The 22,914-nt window shown below is 44.2% G+C and overlaps 1 protein-coding gene across 1 annotated transcript in view; it reads left to right on the plus strand.

Annotated features, from left to right (window-relative positions):
- The window catches only part of LOC147749018 (pleckstrin homology domain-containing family A member 3-like), a 157,706-nt gene that overhangs the window by 61,365 nt on the left and 73,427 nt on the right, over positions 1 to 22,914 (plus strand). The window contains exons 4-6 of the mRNA XM_086965282.1: positions 1,607 to 1,743; positions 17,555 to 17,725; positions 19,473 to 19,516. Coding sequence (XP_086821408.1) covers positions 1,607 to 1,743; positions 17,555 to 17,725; positions 19,473 to 19,516 — 352 coding nt within the window. The remainder of the gene's footprint in view (positions 1 to 1,606; positions 1,744 to 17,554; positions 17,726 to 19,472; positions 19,517 to 22,914) is intronic.

Here is a 22,914-nt window from a genome sequence, read left to right on the forward strand (position 1 = left end):
TTAGTTTGACCTGAGGCAATGAGAATCACAGAGCTGTATAATGTTCAAATTCCAAACATGTTTTGATGAAAATAATTCACATAACCTACTGTTCTTCTTTCTGTTAATACTCAAAAATAGTTAGAACCTACCATTTTTCACAGAAATGTCACATCAGATTTTCTGTTGCATGCCATGTGCTTTCGTAGACCAGTTATGAAGGCCATTTTTCCATCCTTGTTTTCTGGGATAATCCCCTTTTTGGTCTTTGTACTATTGACCGTCCTCTTGGCCTCAGAAAACCTGTTTTCCCATGTAGGCCTTAGCTTCTGACTAATTTGCATTCCACTTACATTCAAGAAATACTTCATTTTTCAACAATCACATCATAAATACATTGCCATGTCTTACACTAAGGGCCCTATTTAGACTTTGGTTGATGGGATACTGTGTGAAAACGTGGTTTATAGCCCATCTGTTGTGTTTCAAGTGACATACGCAATAATGCACATGGAATTTGGAGGACACGACATCTGCTGTGTTTGTGACAAAGTATCCTGTCTGCCAAATTCTAAACATGGCCTGCAGTCTTTTCATCACATTATTTTCCGAATATGCTGTCTAATTATTCATATATTTGCCACCAGGCCATTGTACAAGGCATTGCTACTCTCCGTGTAGCCAGTAATAGAGCCTTGGAAGATGACCTTCTTTAACTACTATCTTTGCCTTTGGTTTGCTTTTCTGTTTGGATGCCTTCCTCTTTGGGCCTTTATGTGGATAAACCAGTTTTGAGAAATCTTAGAGTGATCCAAAGTCCTAAATTCTGTGATCCCCTTAGATTTTCAGCGCCTGAGTCTAAATTCTAACAAGCATGTCCCTGTATATAGCAGTGTACATGCAGGAGAACAAATCATTACTTGGTTGTAATAGCTCTTTTGTAGTGTTAGCTTTTTCTATAATCACAGGAATCTTTTCTATCCTCCTCCTTGGTATGGATACTGGGTCGTTTGTCATATTTCCAAAAATGGTGGTTTTCACTGGGTAGAATATTAGGAAAGGTTTGATGTTATGAAGTCTAACCAAAATGGAGGAACGTACTAATGTGGTTCGATTACATTACTGTGATGATCATTTACAGCAAAGGAAAGTATATTAAACTTTATATCTTGAGCTGATACCATTGGAGCATTGTTGTTACAGGCAAGGAGCTTGTTTTTCTCTACCCCTTTGTCACCTTAATTCCTTCCATCCCTTTACTCTTTCATCTCTACAGAGCCTTTCCTCACATAAGGTCCCTTCCAACTTTTAACCACAGTTTCTTTTCCCAGATCTTCTCAATGTATTGGTTTTCATATTTTCATTTACCCTTTGTATTCCCAAAGTTTCTTTCCTTCCTCTGTTTCTTGGTTCTCCATAGGTCTTGGTGATGATGCTTTCATTACCTTTTTCCAGGGATAATGCTTGTCTAAGGCCTTATTCACTCAATTCACAATCACCATCCCATTCATATTTCTCAAAACCATGCACATCTCCTAAAAAAACATTCATGAATATTCTTTTGGTACGTAATGCCTTCACTGTGCACATTTAACTCTGAACGTGTTTAATTCTTTCTGTCTTGTAGAAGTCCACCTCGGCAGCGAATCTCTCTCTCAGAAGATTTCTGAACTGCGGTTGTTCTGTGATTTGTTGACGCAGCAGGTGCTTGAAGTGCAACAAGCCTCACGTGTGCAAGAGGATGGAACAAAATGTGACTCTGAGGTACAAGGATCCCTTACGAGGAGAGGGTCTTTGGAGGTGGGAGGGTCTTCAACTGGAGAAGAGAGTGCATGGATACACTTCCAGGACATGGGGACAAAGTTAGGGAAACCGTGCATACTACCATTCTGTAACTAGTGTTTATGTTACAATTGCTTAACTGATATGTCAATCTAAATGCGTATTTTCCTTAGTGAATGTGTTGCTAAGTCTGTGTGGTCTTGGGCATCTGTGAAATTATGGGACACCAACCAGATGGAAATAAAATCATCTCTTGTTGCACTTGACTCTCTCTGGGTGGCAAGTTCAAGCAGTCCATTCTAGGCTGGGGGGTGTAGTTAGAAACTGAGAAATAATATGAACCTTTAAATAACATTTAATAACTGCAGTATTCTTTTCTTTAGATAAGATACACTCTTTGATATGGGTAACTAAAATATTCTAGACATTAAATATAGACACACAGTGAAACCTAGAGATGTTCAGCACATTCTGGGCCAGTTAACCAACTCCAAACATGTTAGTTGTAACATTGAGCCCTAGGGACAGTGTTATTCTAAATGGGTACTATTTGAGCTCAGGTCTCCTTTGGATTGCTAAAGTCTCAGATACGTAAAAATTATTTTAGGCTCCATATCCAAGCCCCAATCTCATGATCGTGCACGTTTTTAGGTTCAGCCTGTGCACCGCATACGCTGCACTGCGAGGCATCCTGTATTAGAGTTTGGACTTGAAGCTCCGCCCGCTCTCTGCCCATATTCTTTCATTGGCTTGTGTCTTTGTTCTTTGTAAATGCTGGCTTCTGATTCGGTAATCGGCTTGGTAGTCCCACCTTAGTACCGCCTTGTCTTAATTTGTAACCTCCCATGAGGACTGGCCTTTTACTTCTGTTGTTACACGCTCTGCGTTATTTAGTCAGCACTAATTTCTTAGTGAGTTTTGTCCGACTGCAAGCACGACTTGCTTTGCAGCAACATTCAGGCCGCCATGCACACTTTCCAAGCAGCAGGGACATTGGCGGACACGTCTTTGCAATGCAATTGGCCTAGCATTTAGGAGAGTTTGAGCTATTGGCATTGTAAATGCCAATAGCTTAAACTCGCGCAAATGCGAGCACTATTGCTTTGCTAATCTTTTTTTTTTTTTTTTTTTTTTTTTTTTTTTTGGGGCGGTTGTTTCCAAAGCGCCCCATGCAGCGCTTGCACTTAATAGAGGTCACGCCCCTTTCTTTAGATGAGACCCGTCTAAAGAAAGGGTCGCGGCTGCCATCAAAATGAAAGCGCTGTAACTTGATGCAAGGCTAAAGCACCTCTTTATCCACCCCCCCACCACCCTCCTTTACTGGGAAGATTTGTGGAAAACCAACCCTGCAGAAACCATAGAGACTCTCTCTCTCGGAGGAGGAGACTAGCATATAAGAAGGAACTTGCATTGGAGGGCCCTCCGGATCCCAGGCCCAAGAAGAAGAGAGACAGAGGCACCACCACCGCCTCTTTGTCCTCCACCACTTCCTCCATGACCATGCACACCACCTCCACTACCTCCTCCACAGTCACTATAGGGATTTACACTCTTCTTATGACCCAGGTAGTCCTTTTAGCATAGCCTACGTTTACTACACACCCTTCGAACTAGGGCCCACGGACGACCCGTGAAGACTATGATGCCGACCCAGACCTCAAACATTATCCCATCAGGGCATCTCTCACTGAAGATGCCCCAGCCTATCCTGCGGTCATCCAGCGAGCAGCTACCTTCCACAAAGTAGACATGGGCGTCCTCTATGACGATGACGATTACCTTGTTGAGACGCTCTCGAAGTCGTAGTGGACAGTACAATTTCTGCCCATGATAATCCAGTCCACCCCGGATACATTCAGGGAACCTATGAAGGCCAAGGTAGTAACACACAGGTTGAAGTATTTACCCTCCCCCTAGTGTTCATGTCTACATCAGGGGCCATGTCCCACCCGACTCCAATGACTTACACACAGCCTGCAAGCGGATTTCCGCTTATCCCACAGGTGATACACACCGTCTGACAAGGATGGGTAGAATCTATACGCAGTGGTAAGAGGGTGGCAATAAGAAAGCTGTTAAGACCAGACTCTATGCACAGTAATGTAGCTATTCTATCTCTATGCTGTTGCAAGGTCTGGACCCTAGATAGGTGACAATCTCAACTATGCTATTATGGTGTTAATCTCTTTCAACACCAGGATACCTTTCCAGGATTAGTGCGCTTTGCAGATTCCTTGACATAACATAACATAGGGGTGACTACCTACTGGTGCATAGCCAACTCTTTGGGGTTCTATTGAGGAATTCAGACAAAAGGGGAAGGAGATGGTGTTCTTCCCCAATGCTACCATCTGTTGCACCCTAGATTCCACTGACACAGCCTCTTGGAGATGAATGGTTAACCCTAGGGTTTTTCTCGAATGTCATTCTGACTCCCTATTGTGGCGTTTAAGCCAGAGGTTTAACATCATCTTCTCAACCTTCCCTTTCATGGGTAACATATATTTGGGCCCCAGGTTGATGAGCTACTGGAAAAGATAACGAAGGACAACTATATTGCCAAATCAGTAGATGCCCTTTAAACTCCATCTTCCAGAGGCTCCTATCCGGGGCAGCAGTGTCAAGCTGGTGTCAGGCCATCATCTACGCATCCGTACCAGAGGCAGCAGCCTTTCCATCCGCAGACCACCATGGGTCCTACAGGGGCAATAAAAACAAAGGCAGGGGGGGGGCAGCTCCAGCAAGAAGCCTCCTCCTCTAAATACTGACTTGCACCCACCCCCAAAACTCTGTTGACCTCAATTTACCTGATAGGGGAGACCAACGGATTTCCTCTCTCGTTGGTAGGAAATCACATCACATCAGATCAGTGAGTATTGGTGGTGGTATGTCACAACCACTGCCTAGTTCTCACAACCCCTCCTTTCATCAGACCCTGCATACATACCTTCAGAACGTAACATCTCAGCCTTCTAGCGCAGTGTTTCCCCAACTGTGGGCTGAGACCCATTGGTAGGTGCTACCTGATTTTTGGTGGTCGCCAATTTCCAAGCAATAAATAAAGATGCTTTTACATTCTGGATTTACACTTCAAATTCAGGGATCAAATGTCAGGCTATGCCTTCTGACAAATTGCTATTTATTTGTTTAACATGGGTATTGGTGTTTACAAAATTATTTCACTTTGCAGGCAGGGATTGATATTTAAAGTGAATTGTGTGAAAATCTTGCTCTGGTAAAAGAAGTGTGAAAGGAAAAGCTGTAGGGTGCCATTTTTTGTAACTCACAAAAAATATAAATACCAGCAAATGAGCTGTACACCTTCAGAAAATGAAACACATACTCTTTTGTAATTCTGAAGTGTAATGTAGATAAAGATTTTAGTTTTATCAGCACAACGGGTCAAGGCTGATTTGCATATGGCCATGTCTGAACTGGGGTGGTGTGGAGTGCAAAAAAACAATGAATTTAGGCCCAGATCTCTGTACTGGGGTGAACGTATGACATTGTTCTGCATTCTGTCCATCAACTGTTATTGTTGCATTTGTCACCCCGATTGGGATGGGTATGCTGAGACGTGATTCCCATGCTCTCCACACCACTGGAGTCAAGCTATCCTAGCTGAAGACGGCTGATAGCCAGAAACAGGTCCTAGGATGCTTGATTCCGGTCCAGGAAAGGCATGGCTTGGCAGTTCGGGCTGGACTGTTGACATGAGGCACAGGGTCAAGGCTGATTTGCATATGGCCATGTCTGAACTGGGGTGGTGTGGAGTGCAAAAAATGATGGATTTAGGCCCAGATCTCTGTACTGGGGTGAATGTATGACATTGTTCTGCATTCTGTCCATCAACTGTTATTGTTGCAAATTTAGTGGCCATTTCAACTGAAAATAATTTGCTGTCTTTAAGTGGCAGTACTGTCCCACACAGGGCCCTATTTATATTACAAAATCACCACCCTTATGGTAATTTGAGTTAGGTGGGATGCGAAAGCTTGTCATCCTAAAAATGGGGTCCTGGTCCTAAAGAAATTGGGAAGAAGTACTCTAGAGGAGGAGGCCCAGGCATCACTCCACAAAGACATAGACAAAGTGCCCCCTCCATACTGTGGCAATGGTATCTACTCTCTTTACTTCCTCATCCTTAAGAAGGACAGCTCCCTCAGGCCCGTCCTGTCGAACATTTCCTGCAGGGTGTCATTCTTCTCCTCGAACAAGGCAACTACATGGCAGCGCTATTCCTGAAGGACTCCTAGTTTCATTTGCCCATGCATCCTGTCCACTATTGCCACTTCCACTTTGTTGAATGTGGTAGTGGAGGGGTAGCTATGGCAAAGGAGCCTACAACTGTAAGGACTGATTAGAACTTCCCTCTTTTTTAGCCCAATCGTCAGGTCATAGTTAGAACTTTTATAATACCAAATGCTTGAATCAACAAGCGCCAATTGAAGGAATGCCTCTTACCTCAATAGTCAGAGTATCACTTGCTAGATCTAGTGTTGATAAAGGCCCCCACCTATCACTGTCTGCAGTGGTGGAACAGCAGCCTGTTACAGGATAGGCCTTTCTCAGACCTCGTTCTACAAGTCCCCATACCACGATTGCCTCTCTCAATGGGTGGGCTGTGCACATCTCGACAATATGACTATACAGGGGGTGTGCCCCCTCCCCTCTCTCCAATCACCCATGGTGGCACATTAACTGTCTCTCAAGCTGCTGGACATGCACTTCATTCTCAAGTATTTTCTTCAAGTAATTGGCTTATTAAGTCAGACATGACTGCCATGTAGTACCTTCAGATGCAGGGTTATGTTATGTTATGAGGCTTCTATCGCGCAACTGTTACCCTAAGGTGTCCTGGAGCTGAGCCCTGCCTAATTGGTTCCTTTATGATGAAGTAACTATACAGTAATAGGCAGGTTTTCAGCCCTTTCCCAAAAGAAAGGAGCTTGGTTGAGTGTCTGGGATGTAGAGGTAGACTGCGCCATGCCTTTGCAGCACATGTGGCGAAGCTCCCGCCACCCCAGCTAGCTTTTTTGACAGGGTGGGAAATAATCCCTTGTTTTGGTTCCATGGAGCGCAGAGTCTTCTGGGGGCGTACCATTGTAGACGTTGTTTCCAGTAATCGGGGCTTGCGCCCTTAAGGGCCTTATAGACCGAGCAGAGGGCTTTTATTTGTGCCTGTTGTTTTACTGGGAGCCAGTGAAGATGTCGAAGTCCCTTCCTAACCGCGACAAGTTTTATTCAAGTTTATTTTTATTTATGATTACGGAACTCTCATGAGATCCACATAAAAGACATAGCATTACAATCCATAAAATCTTGAATAAGTGATATTACATTACATAGAATAATGAATAAAAATACAGAGTGAACTGGACGTCGAAACAACCACCTAATACAGAGTCAAAAAACATTTTAAAAAGTTATACAATTTAAAACAGAACATTTCATTAGGGGGGTTCTTCATAGCCGCAATAAAAGCAGTAGTAGACAGAATATTGAATTGCAGACAGATGGGTCTTAGCCACTTTCGCCTGTGCGACATTAGAGCAGGGCAAACAAAAATGACATGGAGCAAGTCCTGATTTTTCATATTGCAGAGATCACATAAGGCTGCTGAACCATACCATCTGGATAAGAGAGATTTCAAAGGAAGAAAGTCCTGCCTTAGTAAAAACAATAGACGCCTGACTCCATGAGGAATTTTCCAAAAAACATAGGGTTGCGCATTACCCACCAGACAGGAATCAATAACTGGAGTGGTGCCTTTTTTTAGAAAACGAGTCTCTATATCCAGTCTAAACCCTAATTCCCAAGATGTGGACTTCAGGAGGGTTTTCAGCTGATATGCAGATAAAGAAAACAAAACAGCTTCATCTAGTTGTAATTGGCTCACAGCACATCTAAAAATTTTTAGAATTAAAGAGTAATCATTAAAATTTCCCAGCAGCTCAGTTTTTATAAGATGTCTTAATGTGCCAGGCTCACCCTTTGCCAGGCTAAAGACCCAGCGCACACTCCCCACTAGACCTTGAACCCAGCTGCTACGTAATCCGAATTCCTGTCTAAGAGCAGCTGTTGAACTAGCTGTGTTGACAGATAAAAGGCTACGTAGGATTTTACCTTCAGAGGAGTTCAAGGAACTCCAGTTTTTCATATCGATTAACTCCATTCCGTAAAGTAAAGAGGCAGGAATTTTTGCTCGATATACCTCCAGCAGTATCGAGAAATGTCTTCTGCCTGTGGCCTTATATAGTGAAACCAAACTCTTTCCCTGGACAATAGCTTTGTGGGTGTTATTAGCTATGTGAGCTTTTTCACTTAAGTTGCTCGTAACAATTTTGCCAAGAAAAGTATACGATTGCACTACTTCCAACTTCCACGGTCCAATGAAAGTTCGCATATTTAGAATTCTTCCTACCCGTCAAACACATCACTTTACTTTTTGCAATATTTATCAGCAGATGATGCTTTCCTGCATAATTGTACAAAGCATGCAGGCGATTATTCAACCCTTTAGGCGTTAGGTCAAGAATCAAAATGTCATCAGCATACATAAGGCATACGATTGGGGAGCCCCCCAAGTTCGGAACAATACCTGTACTTGCAGAAAGAACCTGGGGTAAATCTGCTATATATAGGGAAAACAGCAAAGGAGCCAATAGGCAGCCTTGCTTTAACCCATTAGCTGTGGAGATAATTCTAGACAGTCCTCTTTCCCCACCCAACAACACTCTGCACCAGGTATCTGAATGCAAGGCACGGACTAATCTGATAAGAGTTGATGGCATCCCTAAATCGAATAACTTTCCCCACAGCAATGTTCTATCCACTTTGTCGAAAGCTGTGGAGAAATCGATAAAGGCTCCATAAACTCGCCCTCCACGAACCTTGACATATTTCTCCGTTATAACCTGGAGTGCAGTCTGGTTATCTAGGGTACCGTGCCTTTGCCTAAAACCGGTTTGTTCATATGGTAGAATTTTGGCCTTAGACACCCAATCGTTAATTAAATTAAGAAGACATTTTGCGAAGACCTTGCCAATAGCATCTAATAGAGCGATTTGGCGGTAGTTTTGAGGTAGGTCTCTAGCCCCTTTTTTAAAAAGAGGGACTAGTATGCTCCCTTTCCAAGATGGAGGAACTGTTCCACTAATAAAACAAAATTTAAACACTGGGTAAAGGATTTTACTCGATAATTCACTCTGATGTTTTAGAACAGAAATAGGGACCTCATCCGGACCCATCGCGCCAGAAGAGCGCGTGCCCTTGATAGCTAATTCGATGTCCTTTTCGGACGGGGGATCATAGGGAAGATTGTCCTCGTAAAGAGAATCATTGTCCCGTTGCGAGCCATTACTGCTATACAAATGCTTAATATATTGCACCCAGATCTGCTCATCAATAGAAATTGGCGTGGGTCTGGATCTAGAACCGCAACCTTCGCCAATTAATGACCAGAATGTCCTGGCTTGACCCTTATGAGAGGATTCCCGGAGTTTGATCCTTAAAGAGTCTTCCTTATCTCTTTTCAGTCTAGCCTTCAACCTCATTCTACTTCTTTTTAACAGGACTAATTTATGGTACCTTTCCTGGTTAAATAATAAATATTGATCCCTTATCAATTTATTTATTTCAATATTCAATTGCCGAAGGGGTTTAGGGATTACTGTAGGTTTTTTAGCAGGAAGGGCTTTCTTTGCTATTGAGGTTACTAATTTCAAAAAATCAGAAAAACCTAGGAGTTCCCTCCCATCCCATTGAGACAAATTCTCCACTGTAGATACCAAGATACTCAGCAGACTCTTGATAGCCCCAAAATTCCAGTAACATTTCCCTGACTTGTCTCCAAAATTCACCAAATCAGTATCACTGTGCCAGGAATCCGACAGAGGGGGCTTGAGATCAACTGTAACAGTCAACCTTGTGGTCACTTAGTTCCGAATTAACAACCAAAACATCTTACAGGAAAGGGAAGAAGGAGCTATCTGCTACTACATAATCAAAAATTGATTCTCCATTTTTTGATTTATGTGTAAAAGCTGCAGGGATGTCAGAGGGGAGCCTGCCATTTATTACTAGGCAATCCACCTTAGATGGACCTTCCAAAATTAATTTCCCTCTTTTGTTGGACTTAATATTCACCGGGAACTGAGCTTGCGGAATATGGAGAGAATCTTCCTTAAGCTTATTCCTGAACAAGTCGAGGCCACAATTAGAAATTTTGCAGTTGAAGTCCCCTAATAACAATATATGCGGAGGGGATGTAGCGTCCATAAGCTTAAGTATAAAGGAGAAAAGCGACTTTAGGCCAACATTAAAGCAAGTGTCAGGTGGAATGTAAGTGTTTATCAGGACAAGCGATTTAGTTGGGCCATCCGTAACCAAATATTTCAGAGTTACTGCCTGGAAAAATTTATTTGGCTCTAAAAAATTGGAAAAATTCCAATTAATCTTATTGGAGAGTAAACCAGCTAATCCACCCTTCGCATGGCCTCTCCTAGAGGGGAGTGCACTACCATCTAAAACATAATAATCTTTTTCCATCGTTAGTTTCCCCTCCACCCAGGTCTCCTGATGGCAAATAACATCAGCTTCTAGGGATTGCAAGAATGACAATTTTTGCGGACTATTCTTCAAACCCGCAATGTTCCAAGAAATAATTTTTAAATCCGTGTTAAAAATTTAAATGCTGTTTAAGGGTAGAGGTGGATTTGCTTGAGAGAACGCCAGGCAACCAACTCCATTTAGAAATGTCATCCATCAAAACTGGTTTAGAAGGAGGAGGATTTTTATAGATTACTTGTCGTTCATTTTTTGATACACATATTTTTAAATCCTCAGTTTTAGCTGCAGACCAGTCTGTAGAAACCGGATTTACTCCGTGGACTGTTGACAAGTTAATGGATAATTTGTTACCCTGTTCCTCAATGAAGAAAGGGGTAACATCTATCCCTCTTATTTGTAATTCCTCTGCCCAGTGAAAAATATGATTTAATACCAGTTTAGAATGAAATTTAACCCTGGCTGTTTTCCCTATGGTGGAGTTCAGAAGCGATACCAAGCCTAAATCGGAAGATTGAATTAGTTTTAGACTTTCGATCTCTCGGAAACATTTGAGAAGTACCGATCTATTTAAGATAAGATCAGTATCAAAAAGAGGAATAAAATTCAAGAATGCGGTATCTACACTTTCTCCTGAATAGGCAGAATGGGGACATGCTCAATTACAGGTAAATCCTGAGATGGCTTAGCCAGAGGATTAAGGGTTGGGAGTAAAGCATTTACGGGAAAAATCGATACAACAGTTCGAGAATAGCTCGAGGGTCCTGCAGATTCAATAATAATATTCGCATGGTCCCCTTTGGATGCACCAGTTGTGTCATCAGGTAGGTTAGGTGACAACTCTTCAGGGCAGGATTTTTCTGGCGAGGCCTCTAAATTGCTTTCAAAATTAATTTTCCTCTTACTTTTTTTATAGAATCTTCGGATGGGTTTCCTTTTTTTAGCTCTATTCTTTTTTTGCATTGAGGGTACTACCTTTTCATCATTACTTGGGGGATCATCACGTGCCTCTTTTTCTTTTTTTATATGAGGGGTAAATATAGGAAATACAGGAGGCGTTTCCATGTTTTGCATGTCAACCGAGTCAATCGAGGGTTCTATCTCTTCATCAAGGATGGCGAAACAATTGCCTCCAGCTGAAACTGCATTGTCGACTATGAGACTCGCCGGGATAGCCGCTATCTTATTTGCAATCTGACCTTCGGAAACGAGATTCAGGACCATTTGAACTGGGTCTAAAATTTCCATCTCCTTTGTTAACCTCTTGTCTTTACTCTTGTTCACCAATAAGTTGGCAGACTCAAGATGCGACCCGAAATCGGTCCCACCTTTATTATGTAATAGCACCCTAAGAATTTGGGTTACCGTATAAAGGACACAATCTGAGCCTCCAACAAATTTTTCCAGTAAAAGTAGAATGGATGATAACAAGAGTTCTAAAGAAGACAAGGATTTAGAAATTAAATTATCGTTGCCAATAAGAGAACTAGGGAGAATGTTATTCATATTAGTGCCAGGGCTAGAGGTGAGGTTTAGCTGAGATAGTGAAAAATCTAATTTTTTAGAGGAGTGCTGCTGTAGAGATGAAGCCTAGGGGTTAAAGGAACTTCTTGAGCATTTGTATTGACCAGAGCTTTAGCATGAGCAAGTTCTGAATACCTCTTTTGGGACTCTAAATCTATATCAGGTAATGTAAAATCACCCTCCGTGATTACGGGGGTATGAGGTGAGCCAGGAGAGACTTTTGATTCCTCCTTAATTGGATGTGTTGGGTTAAGCACTGCTAACTCAGATAATTTTAAAGAAATGTCATTAGAGGTTTTTAAATTGTTAAAACCAAAAGCCCCAAGGGGGTGATCCGTTTGCCTCTGTAAATCTATCAAAACAAGAGGCGGACCCCCCACTATTTCAGAGGAGAGTTTCCCAGGGTGGGACGTTAAGGGAACCTCAATCTGAATGATATTATCCTTAACCGGGAGAGAAACTGCCTCTGACTCTTTGCCCTTTAACTCATCAGACTTTAGGGCATCAGACACAACTTTATCCTTTCCCCTTTCCCATAAACTGTACAGTTGGCATTGACCTTTCAATTGCAGGGTAGAATTAATTTTATTCCGCAGGGGATTAGATTTCGTTTTAGAACATGACCTCCCCACTAATACTCGGCCTGAACGAAGTCTTTTTGCCGTCATATTAAAAAACAGAAGAGCACAACAGAAAGAGCAAAACAGTAATATATCACTCTTAACCAGAAATAGGATAAGTTCAATGAACAAAGAAATAAATAGGAAGACAAAATTCAGTGACGGCTAAGAGTGCTGAAGTGCCTAGGGGATTTAAAATGCAAACAACTAAGTGTGGCAAATTAATAGAACAAGCCAAAGGTACGGGGTCCAGCCCAGCCTACTTCAGCCGCAGACGGTCCCGCCCTTGTCCCGGGCTACTCTCGGGACGCTTCTGTGCGGCGGGGGACTGGGCCTGATTATATAGGGAGGAAGAATAGGTAAGGGGGCGGGGCAGGCAGGGAGAGCAGCCCAGGTGGAAGCAATGGGCTCACAGGGACTCCTGGGATATGGAGTCCCTGATACTATGCTCTCAGCCCTGACTCAGCACACCCGAGGACCTTTCAGGCAGCGCAGCCCCTCTGCAGCTTCAACTCCCGCTGAAGGATTCAGCGCTGCGGGACCCGCGAAGCCGGTCCGGCGAGTTGTTGTAAGTGGAGGGGCAAAGAACAGCAGCAGCAGTTAGTCCCGTGGCAAGGCAGCAACAACAGTTCCTCAGACAAGTGGAGAAAACCGCGACAAACCTAGGTGTACCCATCAGCAGCCTGGCTGCAGCATTCTGCACGATCTGTTCATATGTCTCTATTGGATGTTCAAGTAGAGACCATTACAGTAGTCCAGTCGAGACAAAATGAGTGCTGTCACCGCTGTCCTCAGACTGCCTTCTGGAAGAAGGAACTTTATTTTCCTCAGAATTCTGAGAAGGAAGAAACTTGCAGAGACAACCCCACTTATCTGATCACCAAAAGTGAGTCTGTTGTCCACGATCAACCCCAGTTTCTTCACTTTTTTAGTCCGAACTGGCAGTGTTCTTATTTCTTACGGCCACCAGTCAGGCGTCCAAAGATTTAAGTTGTTACCAAATTGAATGACCTCCGTTTTTCCTGCATTGAGTTTCAGGCAATTAATTAGATGACATCCATTCCGAGATGGCTTTCATGCAGTCATAACCAAAAGGGGTGATGGACGGAGTGTTGAACATTGCAAGCACTCACCCCCAGTCAACTGATCTGGGTTTAATCCATCATCATTCTTTAGCTCACTCCGCCACCCCAGTTCAGACATGGCCAGAGGCAAATCAGTCTGACCCTGTGCCTCATGGGAACAGTCCAGCCCGAATTACCAAGCCATGCCTTTCCTGGACCGGAAACAAGCATCTTGGGACCGGTATCTGGTTAATCAGCCGTCATCAGCCAGGCTAGCTTGAATCCAGTGGCAATGAGCAAGGGACCCACGTCTGGGCATACCCTGCCAACTTAAGGCGAACAAAGCAATACCAAAGGGGATGATGGACGGAGTGTTGAACATTGCAAGCACTCACCCCCAGTCATGAAATCTTATTCCAGTTTCAGCTTCTTAGCCGTGCTGAAGGGACAGCACAATTTGCGTGTTATCCGCATAGGATGCTTATTGGAACCTGAAAGATCTTAGCAGGGCTGCCAGAGGGGACACATACACATTAAAAAGTGTAGAATTAAGGGACGACCCCTGTGGCACCCCTCAAGGAAGGGAAAAGGGCCTTGACCTATCTTTAACCAAGTCCACTGTTTGGAATCTATCGGTGAGAAAGGATTTCAGAAGATTCCAGGCAGGGCCTTGAATCCCCCCCCTGCTGATAAACGGTCCATCAAAACCTCATGATGGACCGTATCAAAGGCCGCTGAGCTGTCCGCAGTTGCGCAAAAGATCCGGCACTGGGCTCTCGGCCACCGCATACCCCTCCTGGAGGAGTACTTTTGGGGAGTGGACAACGACAAGGTAGATAGAGCTGCTCAGCGGGAATCATCAAGAGGTCTGCGGGTGGGAACTCCTCCTGCAGGTCATACTAGAGTACTTTCAAATCTGTGAAACCCCACAGATATGCCTGTTTGCCACTCCCAAAAGTGCAAAATTCCCAAACTTTGCCTCTTAAGTACTCGACCCTAAGTCCATGGGAACTGCCCTATGGAGGAACTGGCCAGGGATCCTTGCTTATGCTTTTCTGCCTCTCCCACTCCTTCTGTATGTTGTACAGAAGATGAGGCATACCTCTAGCCTGGTGGCTCCCACTTGGGCTATACAACACTCCTCAAGATGTCTATCAGCGCCATGAGAAGCCCCACAACAGGCTGCACCTTCTCACATGCTACCTCAAGCCTGTTCAGGCACCCAGACTCCAGGAAGCTGAATCTAGCAATCCACCACTTGAGGACGTGGAATTTGGTTAAATGTGGCTCCTGCATAAATGCATGGATATTCTTTGTGAATCTCTTCAGACCTACCACTCTGGCCTGCTATGCTTCAAAATAAATGGAGTAGGGTTGTCCTCTATTGTATCTCCTATCATCTGAACCCTTATTAGTTGTTAACTTATTAGGTGTTAACTTTTCCATTTACAAAGGTCAGGTCTGAATTACACTTCTAAATGGCTACATCTAGCTGCCATGGCTGCATAGGTGAAAACATAAAGACTCCTCCCTTTTCCAAATCAGAGTAATCATAGTCTTTATGGAGCGCCTCAAAAGTGTCATCCCTCCCACAATCCCCCTTGCCACTCCATAGAACCGCAGCATAGGTCCTCCCAGACTGAAAAGTAATTTAATATGTTATAATCTTTTTCTTGAGTTTTTGACACAGTTAAATCGACAAAAAGGAAGGCGGAACGTATAGGTACAAATTGACTTGGAACGCAAAAATAATGTTATATAGGTATGTTGTATGGACAGTGTAATTAATTCTCAGAACCACTCACAGTTCCTCCCACGATTCTCCGCATTCCACCTCATGACTATAGAGCTCGTGCCCTAGATATGATCTCATGTATTACTTCAACAGGATAAAGTTCTTCCACCGGTCCTATGAATTGTTAGGTTTCACAAAAGCTACAAAGGCCAGCCTATTTCCAAGGACAATATTACCAAACAAATAGTCAAATGCATCCAAACCGGCTACCATAAAGCTAAACAAGCGCTTTCTGTTACCCCCTGGGAGCACTCTACGTGCAAGAAAGAAGCAACCATGGCCCTCCTTAGTAATATTTTGTTGACCAGAGAGGCCTAATAACTGTTTCAGACAGCTGCATCATCCACATGCTAGTGACCGCTTGTAGGGGGTATTGCTTCACATTCTGTGCCTGTATCTTAGAACCCACTGGCCGCACTTTCTAGCGGCTGGTGCATCCACAACAGCTACTGTGATGTACAGTGGCTAGTGGCTTACTGGCCTCAACAAGTGTCTTCACCAAAGGTCAGACTGCTATATCGCTAAAATCCCTTGGGCCATAGAAATTATTTTCTCGTTTTGTCAGTCAGGGTGACCACCTTTAGCTGATGCCTTGGGTCCGTCCCCAAGTCATTGGATGAAGTTGAGTTTTCGCAAGAATGCCTGGGATGGGTTGAAATGTAGGTACGGACACCCGTTCGCAATAGAGGAGGGTGGGGTGGGGGGGCATCGCTGGGCAGTTCATGCTCCCCCTTTTCAGTCCCTGATGGCTATTGAACCGTTTGTTTTGTGGCAACTTCTTTTGGCATACCTTGTATCTCTTAGGTAGGCTTTATCCTGCAAGGCTGCACCAAGCAATATTTCCAGTTAGTTGGTCTTTGCAAAGGTTCCTTACAAAGGTCCTTTCACCTTATTCTGCAGGAAGAAAAGTTCTTCTGTTCTCTTCACAACTTCCAGAAAGGAGTCTCTGCAAGTCTCTCCAGGGAGTCTGGAGGGATGGACTAGAGTAGCAGTCCAATTCTCTTGTGTGTGTCCTGAACTAGTTTGGAGGTTCTCAGTGGTTAATCGTTAAATGAATGAATGAGAGACTGGCCGGAGGGGCCAAATCATGATGGCCAGGTGATCTGTAGTTTTTAACTTCATGACCCCCATCCAAAACCGGTGCAATCACGTGGTTTCCAAGTAGAAAGTGCTCTTGGCTCATCGGAGACTGATCATGCGGGTCCAGCTGGATGTGAAATGGCTTCAGACAGGAGGCCATCACAATAGAGATGTAGATTTTTAATAGAGATGAGGAAAGTGTTAGGTTTCACTCTAGTAGGGATTGTGTGGCTACTTGACATGGTGTTATGAACTGCCACTGTTCACTGAAGAAATATAACTGGTTTCAGGGACAGATACAGGTGATTTGTTCCTGTAGGGCAGCAGTGTGCTAAATGAACAAAATAGGCAGCTGTGCACAAAGAAGACCACAATCTTGTGAAGCTCGCACACGTGGTGGAGTCCATGCGACTCCCAGTTACAAGGGACTGCACAGATGTAATCCAGTTACATGGGATTGCATGAACATAACCCCAGGAAGAGCTGGTAGGTAATCTCCTTTCTCACACACATGGGTATAGGTAAAAAGGCCTGTACCCAAGGACTAAGATTCACATTGCCTCGACTGTATAAAAAAAAAAACTTTGTAGATGGAAAAAATAGTCTGTATTGCAAAGGAAAGCACACTTTGGCTGTGCCTTTGTACATCGGAGTCCTTCTTAGATGTCCCACACTCTTTAAACGGGAAAACCCCAATAGACCTGCATGATAATCTAGCACGCTAGGAGAAAAACTTGCAGGGCCAGGCAGAAATGTACAATGGCAGGACAGCATAGTGCTACAAAGTCTAGCTGAAGATCATTGTTCTTACAGGTTGTTTCTTACAGTTGTGTACAGTTTCATATGTATTTATTAATTTTAAATCATTTAGTCTATCTCCGGCTCCAGGTGATGTTGTAAGCGAAACAAGAAGATGAACTTCTGTTGAACTGGGTTATTTAACATCACCAGTGAACAACTTGCCTGTATGTAGCACCACCTTATTAGAGCCTAGCTTCCAAGAGAATGTTGCCTGTGTCTAGAATAACTTAGCCACTCACAACTGCAATCTCTGCAAGGGTTATTATATCTATGGTCTGCATATGTGAACGTTCACCACTCTGTTTTTATGCTTGTGCACACAAACTCTTGTTTCCATCTAGAAAATCAGTGACACATCGTCCCTGCTCCAGCACACCTGCAGTCAGTTCATCACCACACTGGAAGAATGTATGAAGTTTGCCAACGAAAGTCTGTCGCCAAATCTCCTCCAGTCCCCAATGACCTCCTCATCGCCTGATTATGTGGGTGCAAAACTGCCACACTCTCACAGGGTAAGGACCCCCTTCAAATGATCCCTCTTTTCCACAACGAACCTTGAAGTGAACACTGTCCAATCTAATCATGTGTCTACTCGTGCATAAAAGTGACTTCTAGTTACACAGTGGGTTCCAACCTTTTCTGTAGTGAGAGCTACTTCTTATCAGTAAAAATTGTTGTGAGCTACTGAATGCCAAGTCACTCGCGCAATGGGACCAGACACCCCCAAGCCCAGTTTCAATGATTAAACCTAATTTCCATAGAGCCAAAGACGATGGTTTGAACAAAATTCTTTTGTCTAAAGGCAATCTGACAGGGCTACCATGTGTATCAGTAAGAGCGTGGTCTTTAGGGATGTATGAACATGTTTGGGTATGAATGGGATATATGTGTATGGATTAATGAATGTCATATGCACTTGTGGCACAGGACATGTAGAACACAAACATACAACCATTTTTTAATTGGAGAAATTTAAAGTGCATAAAACTGTTCTGCAAAACTTTTTCCTAGTATGGAACATTTTTCTGCACTTTAAATTTCTCCCACTTAATAAAGTCTCACTTTTTCAGTTATAAATTTGACGCTGTATCTACCAGCTACTAGGAGAAAGATGCCTGCTGTGTGTAAATGCCCTGTAGACATGGTACCATATTTACAACAGACAAATAGCCATTTGTTTACATAGGAGGAATTTAAAGTAAAGAAACGTGCTTCATAAAATATTAAGATGTAATTAGCTTAATTGAAATTGGAGAAAAACATTGGCTCAATCCATTTTTTTTTCTCTTTAAATTCTCCCACTTGAAAAAAATGACTATTTTTCTGTTCTAAATATAGGGTGTCTACTGCCCACTGGGATCATGGGGCCTGCTGTTTGTAAATTCAACACTTTGGGATAAAGTTCAAATGAAGAGTTAACTTAATCATTAAGATAATTCTTCATTTTAATATTCTCTTATTTAAAAGCATCCAGAAACATAATTTTGTTCTGGTGCTCCAAAATTGAGTTGGCAAGGACTTTTATTTAAGATTTAAATACCTCGGTGCTTCAGGTCTTCACCTCTGTGCCCTGGGTCATTAATACGACTTCAGCACTGCTCATTATTGGGCCCCGCTATCTGCAGCCTGAAAATAATAATGTAAAATAAATACAGAATTCCCTTAACTTTGGAAGGAAAATAGGACCCAGTGCTGATTGAAAAATGAACTCAGAGCTATGAGCTACTCTGAAGGTGTCTGTGAGCTACTGGTAGCTCGTAATCACTGGTTGGAGACTCCAGATCTAGTAACAAGGTCCATTGAGGGAAGCCTCCTTGTAATGCCTAGAGTGATGTACAGTAAAAAATGTGAAACCATAGACATTTGTGTTCTGGAGAAGTTAGATGAAATTCTGTCTTGGCATCATAATTGGAAAAATATAGATTAGACCTTGTTAATATTTTGAATCTGCCTTGTTGCCCGTGAGCCACACCATCATTCTGGTGGCACATTCCATACTGCAAGTTTCATGGTTGCATTGAAGGTTTTTCACCACTGTCACAGCTGTTCCTTAACGCAGGATCAGCGCTTTGAAGGTCAGCAATACTTTGTGAGAAGGAACCAAAGGAAAAATAAAACAGGAGCATCTTAGTAATAACATAAAACCTTTGGTTCATCTTCTTAATCAAAGACATTGCAATCCTACCTTGACACAGCACAAAATTTGAATTTTATAATCCGAAAGCGCAAATTGATGAGCGTTGTCTCGTTCGTCCACAGATCAGACGCTCCCTGAGTCACACAGGCGTGATAACACCAAACAGGTAAATCATTTTACTTTTGGCTTTAATCTGGGCTGGGATGTTTTTGTAAAGAGGAAGGTGGGTAGTGGAAGCTATTTCTGCAGGGATAAATGTGAATGGCAATAACTAGGTGGCCTAAACAGATAAGCTCTCTTTTTGTTTGGCTCTTTCCCTTTCTTCTTCTCATCCTTACTCTAATCCATTCAGACACTTGTTATTCCTGTCTCTCACTCGCACTCATTTTGTATGAATCACATAGTGAATGCATTCCCTCAAACACAGTCTCTACACTAAAACACCAGCTGGTAAAACCACTGAGTGGGCTTCCTTCCCAGACTCTGGCTGCAGGACAGAGGTTTAATTGAGAAACCATCTAAGATACTCTGAATACGCTTTTATCACTGAACACCTTCGTTTCCCGTTAAATTTTGATAAACCATCTCTAGATGAAACTGCTTCTAAAGCCCTTCACACTAGAAAAAAAAATTGAAAGTCTTGGAAATGGAGCTGAGACAAGTCACTCAAATTGCCTCTACCATGATGGGAAACAGAAGTGCCATAGGCCTATCTACTCTTCCCACAAGCTTAATAGAGGAGCAACATTCTTTATGCCCACTATTCTACGGAGAATTCCTACCAAGCCCATATCGACACTCCAAATGGTTGTTTCTGCAATGTTCTATTCTCAGCCGAGTGTCCCTCCTGATGCTCTCACCTCCACAGGTTTGTAATCAGCACTGTGCCATCTCGTCTCCTCATCATTAGAGAATGGAAGGGGCTCTGCTGCCTTCTCATGTCTGCTTGCTCCATAAGACAGCCCTCAAAGTAGACATTAGGGACTAGAAATGCTTCCATCATTGGCCTATCCCGATTAGCCACATCTAAGCCCTGCTATGGCCTCAGGAAGCCACACCGGAGCTCTAGGGAGCCACATCTGCCTCAGAACCTATCCCTGCAGGTAATCCCACCAGTCTCAAATCTGGCTTTTATTCTGTGGATAAAATTAGCTGCATATAGTTAATCATTAGCACTAATATAACCTGCTATTGAGCTTTGAGACAACGTGATGTACATTCTTTGCATTTATTCAATTTATAAACATATTTTTTATTTCAAATCTTTTATTTTCCAGCAAAAAACACACACCACAGGAGTATTAGGTACACAGCGATAAGCCTACAACCCTATCAAGGGCCGGCCGCGTGATAGACATTGCGTTAAGTCACTAAAAGTCTAAAGAAGAAGTTAGATTGTACACAGCGGTGCGCCAACAACCCCAGAGGGGCCGGCCGCGTTCCGGATTGCAGAACATGAGAGCAACTGGTCCTGAGGAGTGGCAAGGCCCTGAGGGCCCACATTCATGACAAACGGGCCACTAGCCCAGTTCCAACAGTCAACCCAACGGGGCCCAGGGCCCAAAAAGTGACAGAGGGAGAGGAGGAAAGAGTATACCAAGAGAAGCAAGCAAGAGGAGAAGAGGAGGGACGAAGAGGCGCGAGGAAGGGCGGTGTGTGGAGGGGAGGGGGGAGAAGGGGCGATAGCCCGGTCCAGTTTCGGCGGTAGTGGGGTGCATTGCAGGGGGGCAGCTCCGGGAGCAACCTGCTTGGATCAGGGGGGATAATAGCATCGTCAAAGAGGCGCAGTGTCCTAAGCTTGGTGGGCACGTGGCACGCTTGTACAATAGCACAGAGATATTTGACTAGAGGTTGCTAAACAGCCTTAAAGCGGGTGTCACGCGCCTGCAGCCGTGCTGTGAAAAGCTCCATTGCGACAACATGCCATAGGCGCACAAACCAGGCTGTGATTGGAGGAGCTTCGGGTTTTTTCCAATACAAGGCTATAAGCTGTTTGGCCGCCCCCAACATTTGGAGCGCCAAGGTCCAATCGCTCCTGGTTAGGGCCTTTAGGCCAGCGGGCTTAACACCTAGCAGGATTGTGCTCGTGGTCTCAGGCAAAGAGAACCCCAGCACCCCCCTGATGCGGCTAAGGACCTTCTTCCAGAATAAAGTCAGCGACTGACACGCCCACCAAATATGAATGAGATCCCCCGCTGCAGTTCGGCACCTCCAACATAAGGGGGAGGATGTAGGAAACCTCTTGTGAAGACGCTGGGGTGTGTAGTACCACTGGCTCATGAGCTTATAGGCGTTTTCCCGCTGCGGGATGCTACGGTATACTTTGGGGATATCCTGCCAGAGCCTACGCCACTGTGCGGGGGTAATGTCCAAGTCTGACAGTGCTTGCCATCTGCCCTGGTAGGGGTGTGAGGGCGGCGTTTGAGGATGTTGTAGGATCTGGTAAATCCGGGAGATAAGCCCCTTAGATTCAACAGGATCCCAGACCAACCGTTCAATGGGCATGAAGGCACGTGTGGCCGCCTGATACATATCCTCGTCAGTCACCCAGTGCCGCAATTGGACATATTGCAGCTGCGCCGCCACTGGAACACGAAACTCTTATCTACCGTGAGCGAAGGTTTTAAGCTTACCCTCCTCGAACAAATCAGTAATCACTCAGCAGTCCCCCTGTGTCCACTTGGCGAAGGCTCGTGAATGGTGCGCCTTTGGGAAGGACGGGTTCCCCTATCGGGGTGTGCGGTGAAGGAAACGTCGTGAGGCCTCTGCGCACAGCCACTTTATCCCATATGTCTAACACCGTCTTTGTGGGCACCTCTATATAAGCGCTCTTGGAACGTGCTGTCTGATGATGCCAGACTAGGTCCCAGATGGTCTGTCTCGTCACTACCCGGTCCATGTGCAGCCATCTCTTTTCACTCTCCCTCACTCCCCACTCTACCACAAATCGGAGGTGTGAGGCGCAGTAGTAATCCACTAGGTCGGGGCATGCAGTCCCCCCTATCTTTCGGTGTCATTAGAAGCTTCTGCGAGAAGTGGGGTCTTTTTCCACCCCATATAAAGTTTGTGAGGGCGCGCTGGAGGTCTTGTATACAACGTAGCGGAATGGGCGTGGGGAGACACTGAAATAAATATATGTTTTTAGGGAGGATCAACATTTTGATGGCATTGAGTCTGCCCAACCATGACAGCATGAGGGGCCTCTACTTCCGCAAGTCTTCAAGGACCGACCGCCGACATTCCCGCCAGTTGACTTGTGTCCAAAGAGGGAGTTACCTGTAGACCGAGGTAGCGGATGCCTTGAGTGCCCCACTGGCACTAGCTTCTCAAGGCGAGGGATCTCTTCCTTCGGAATGGTAAGGTTGAGGGCCCAGGACTTACTATGATTGATCTTAAGGCCAGAGGCCCGCTCAGTTTCAGCGATGCTTTTGAGTTCCGGTAAGGACTCCCCGGGGGGTGTTAGAGTAAGGAGAAGATCGTTTGCGAACAACGCCACCTTATTCTCACAACCACCCATGGGGATGCCGTGTATGTCGGGCGCTCGACGAATCATTTCCGCCAATG

The sequence above is a fragment of the Lissotriton vulgaris genome, chromosome 1_1 (genome assembly GCF_964263255.1).
Source record: "Lissotriton vulgaris chromosome 1_1, aLisVul1.2, whole genome shotgun sequence".
In the NCBI taxonomy this organism is placed as follows: Eukaryota; Metazoa; Chordata; class Amphibia; order Caudata; family Salamandridae; genus Lissotriton; species Lissotriton vulgaris.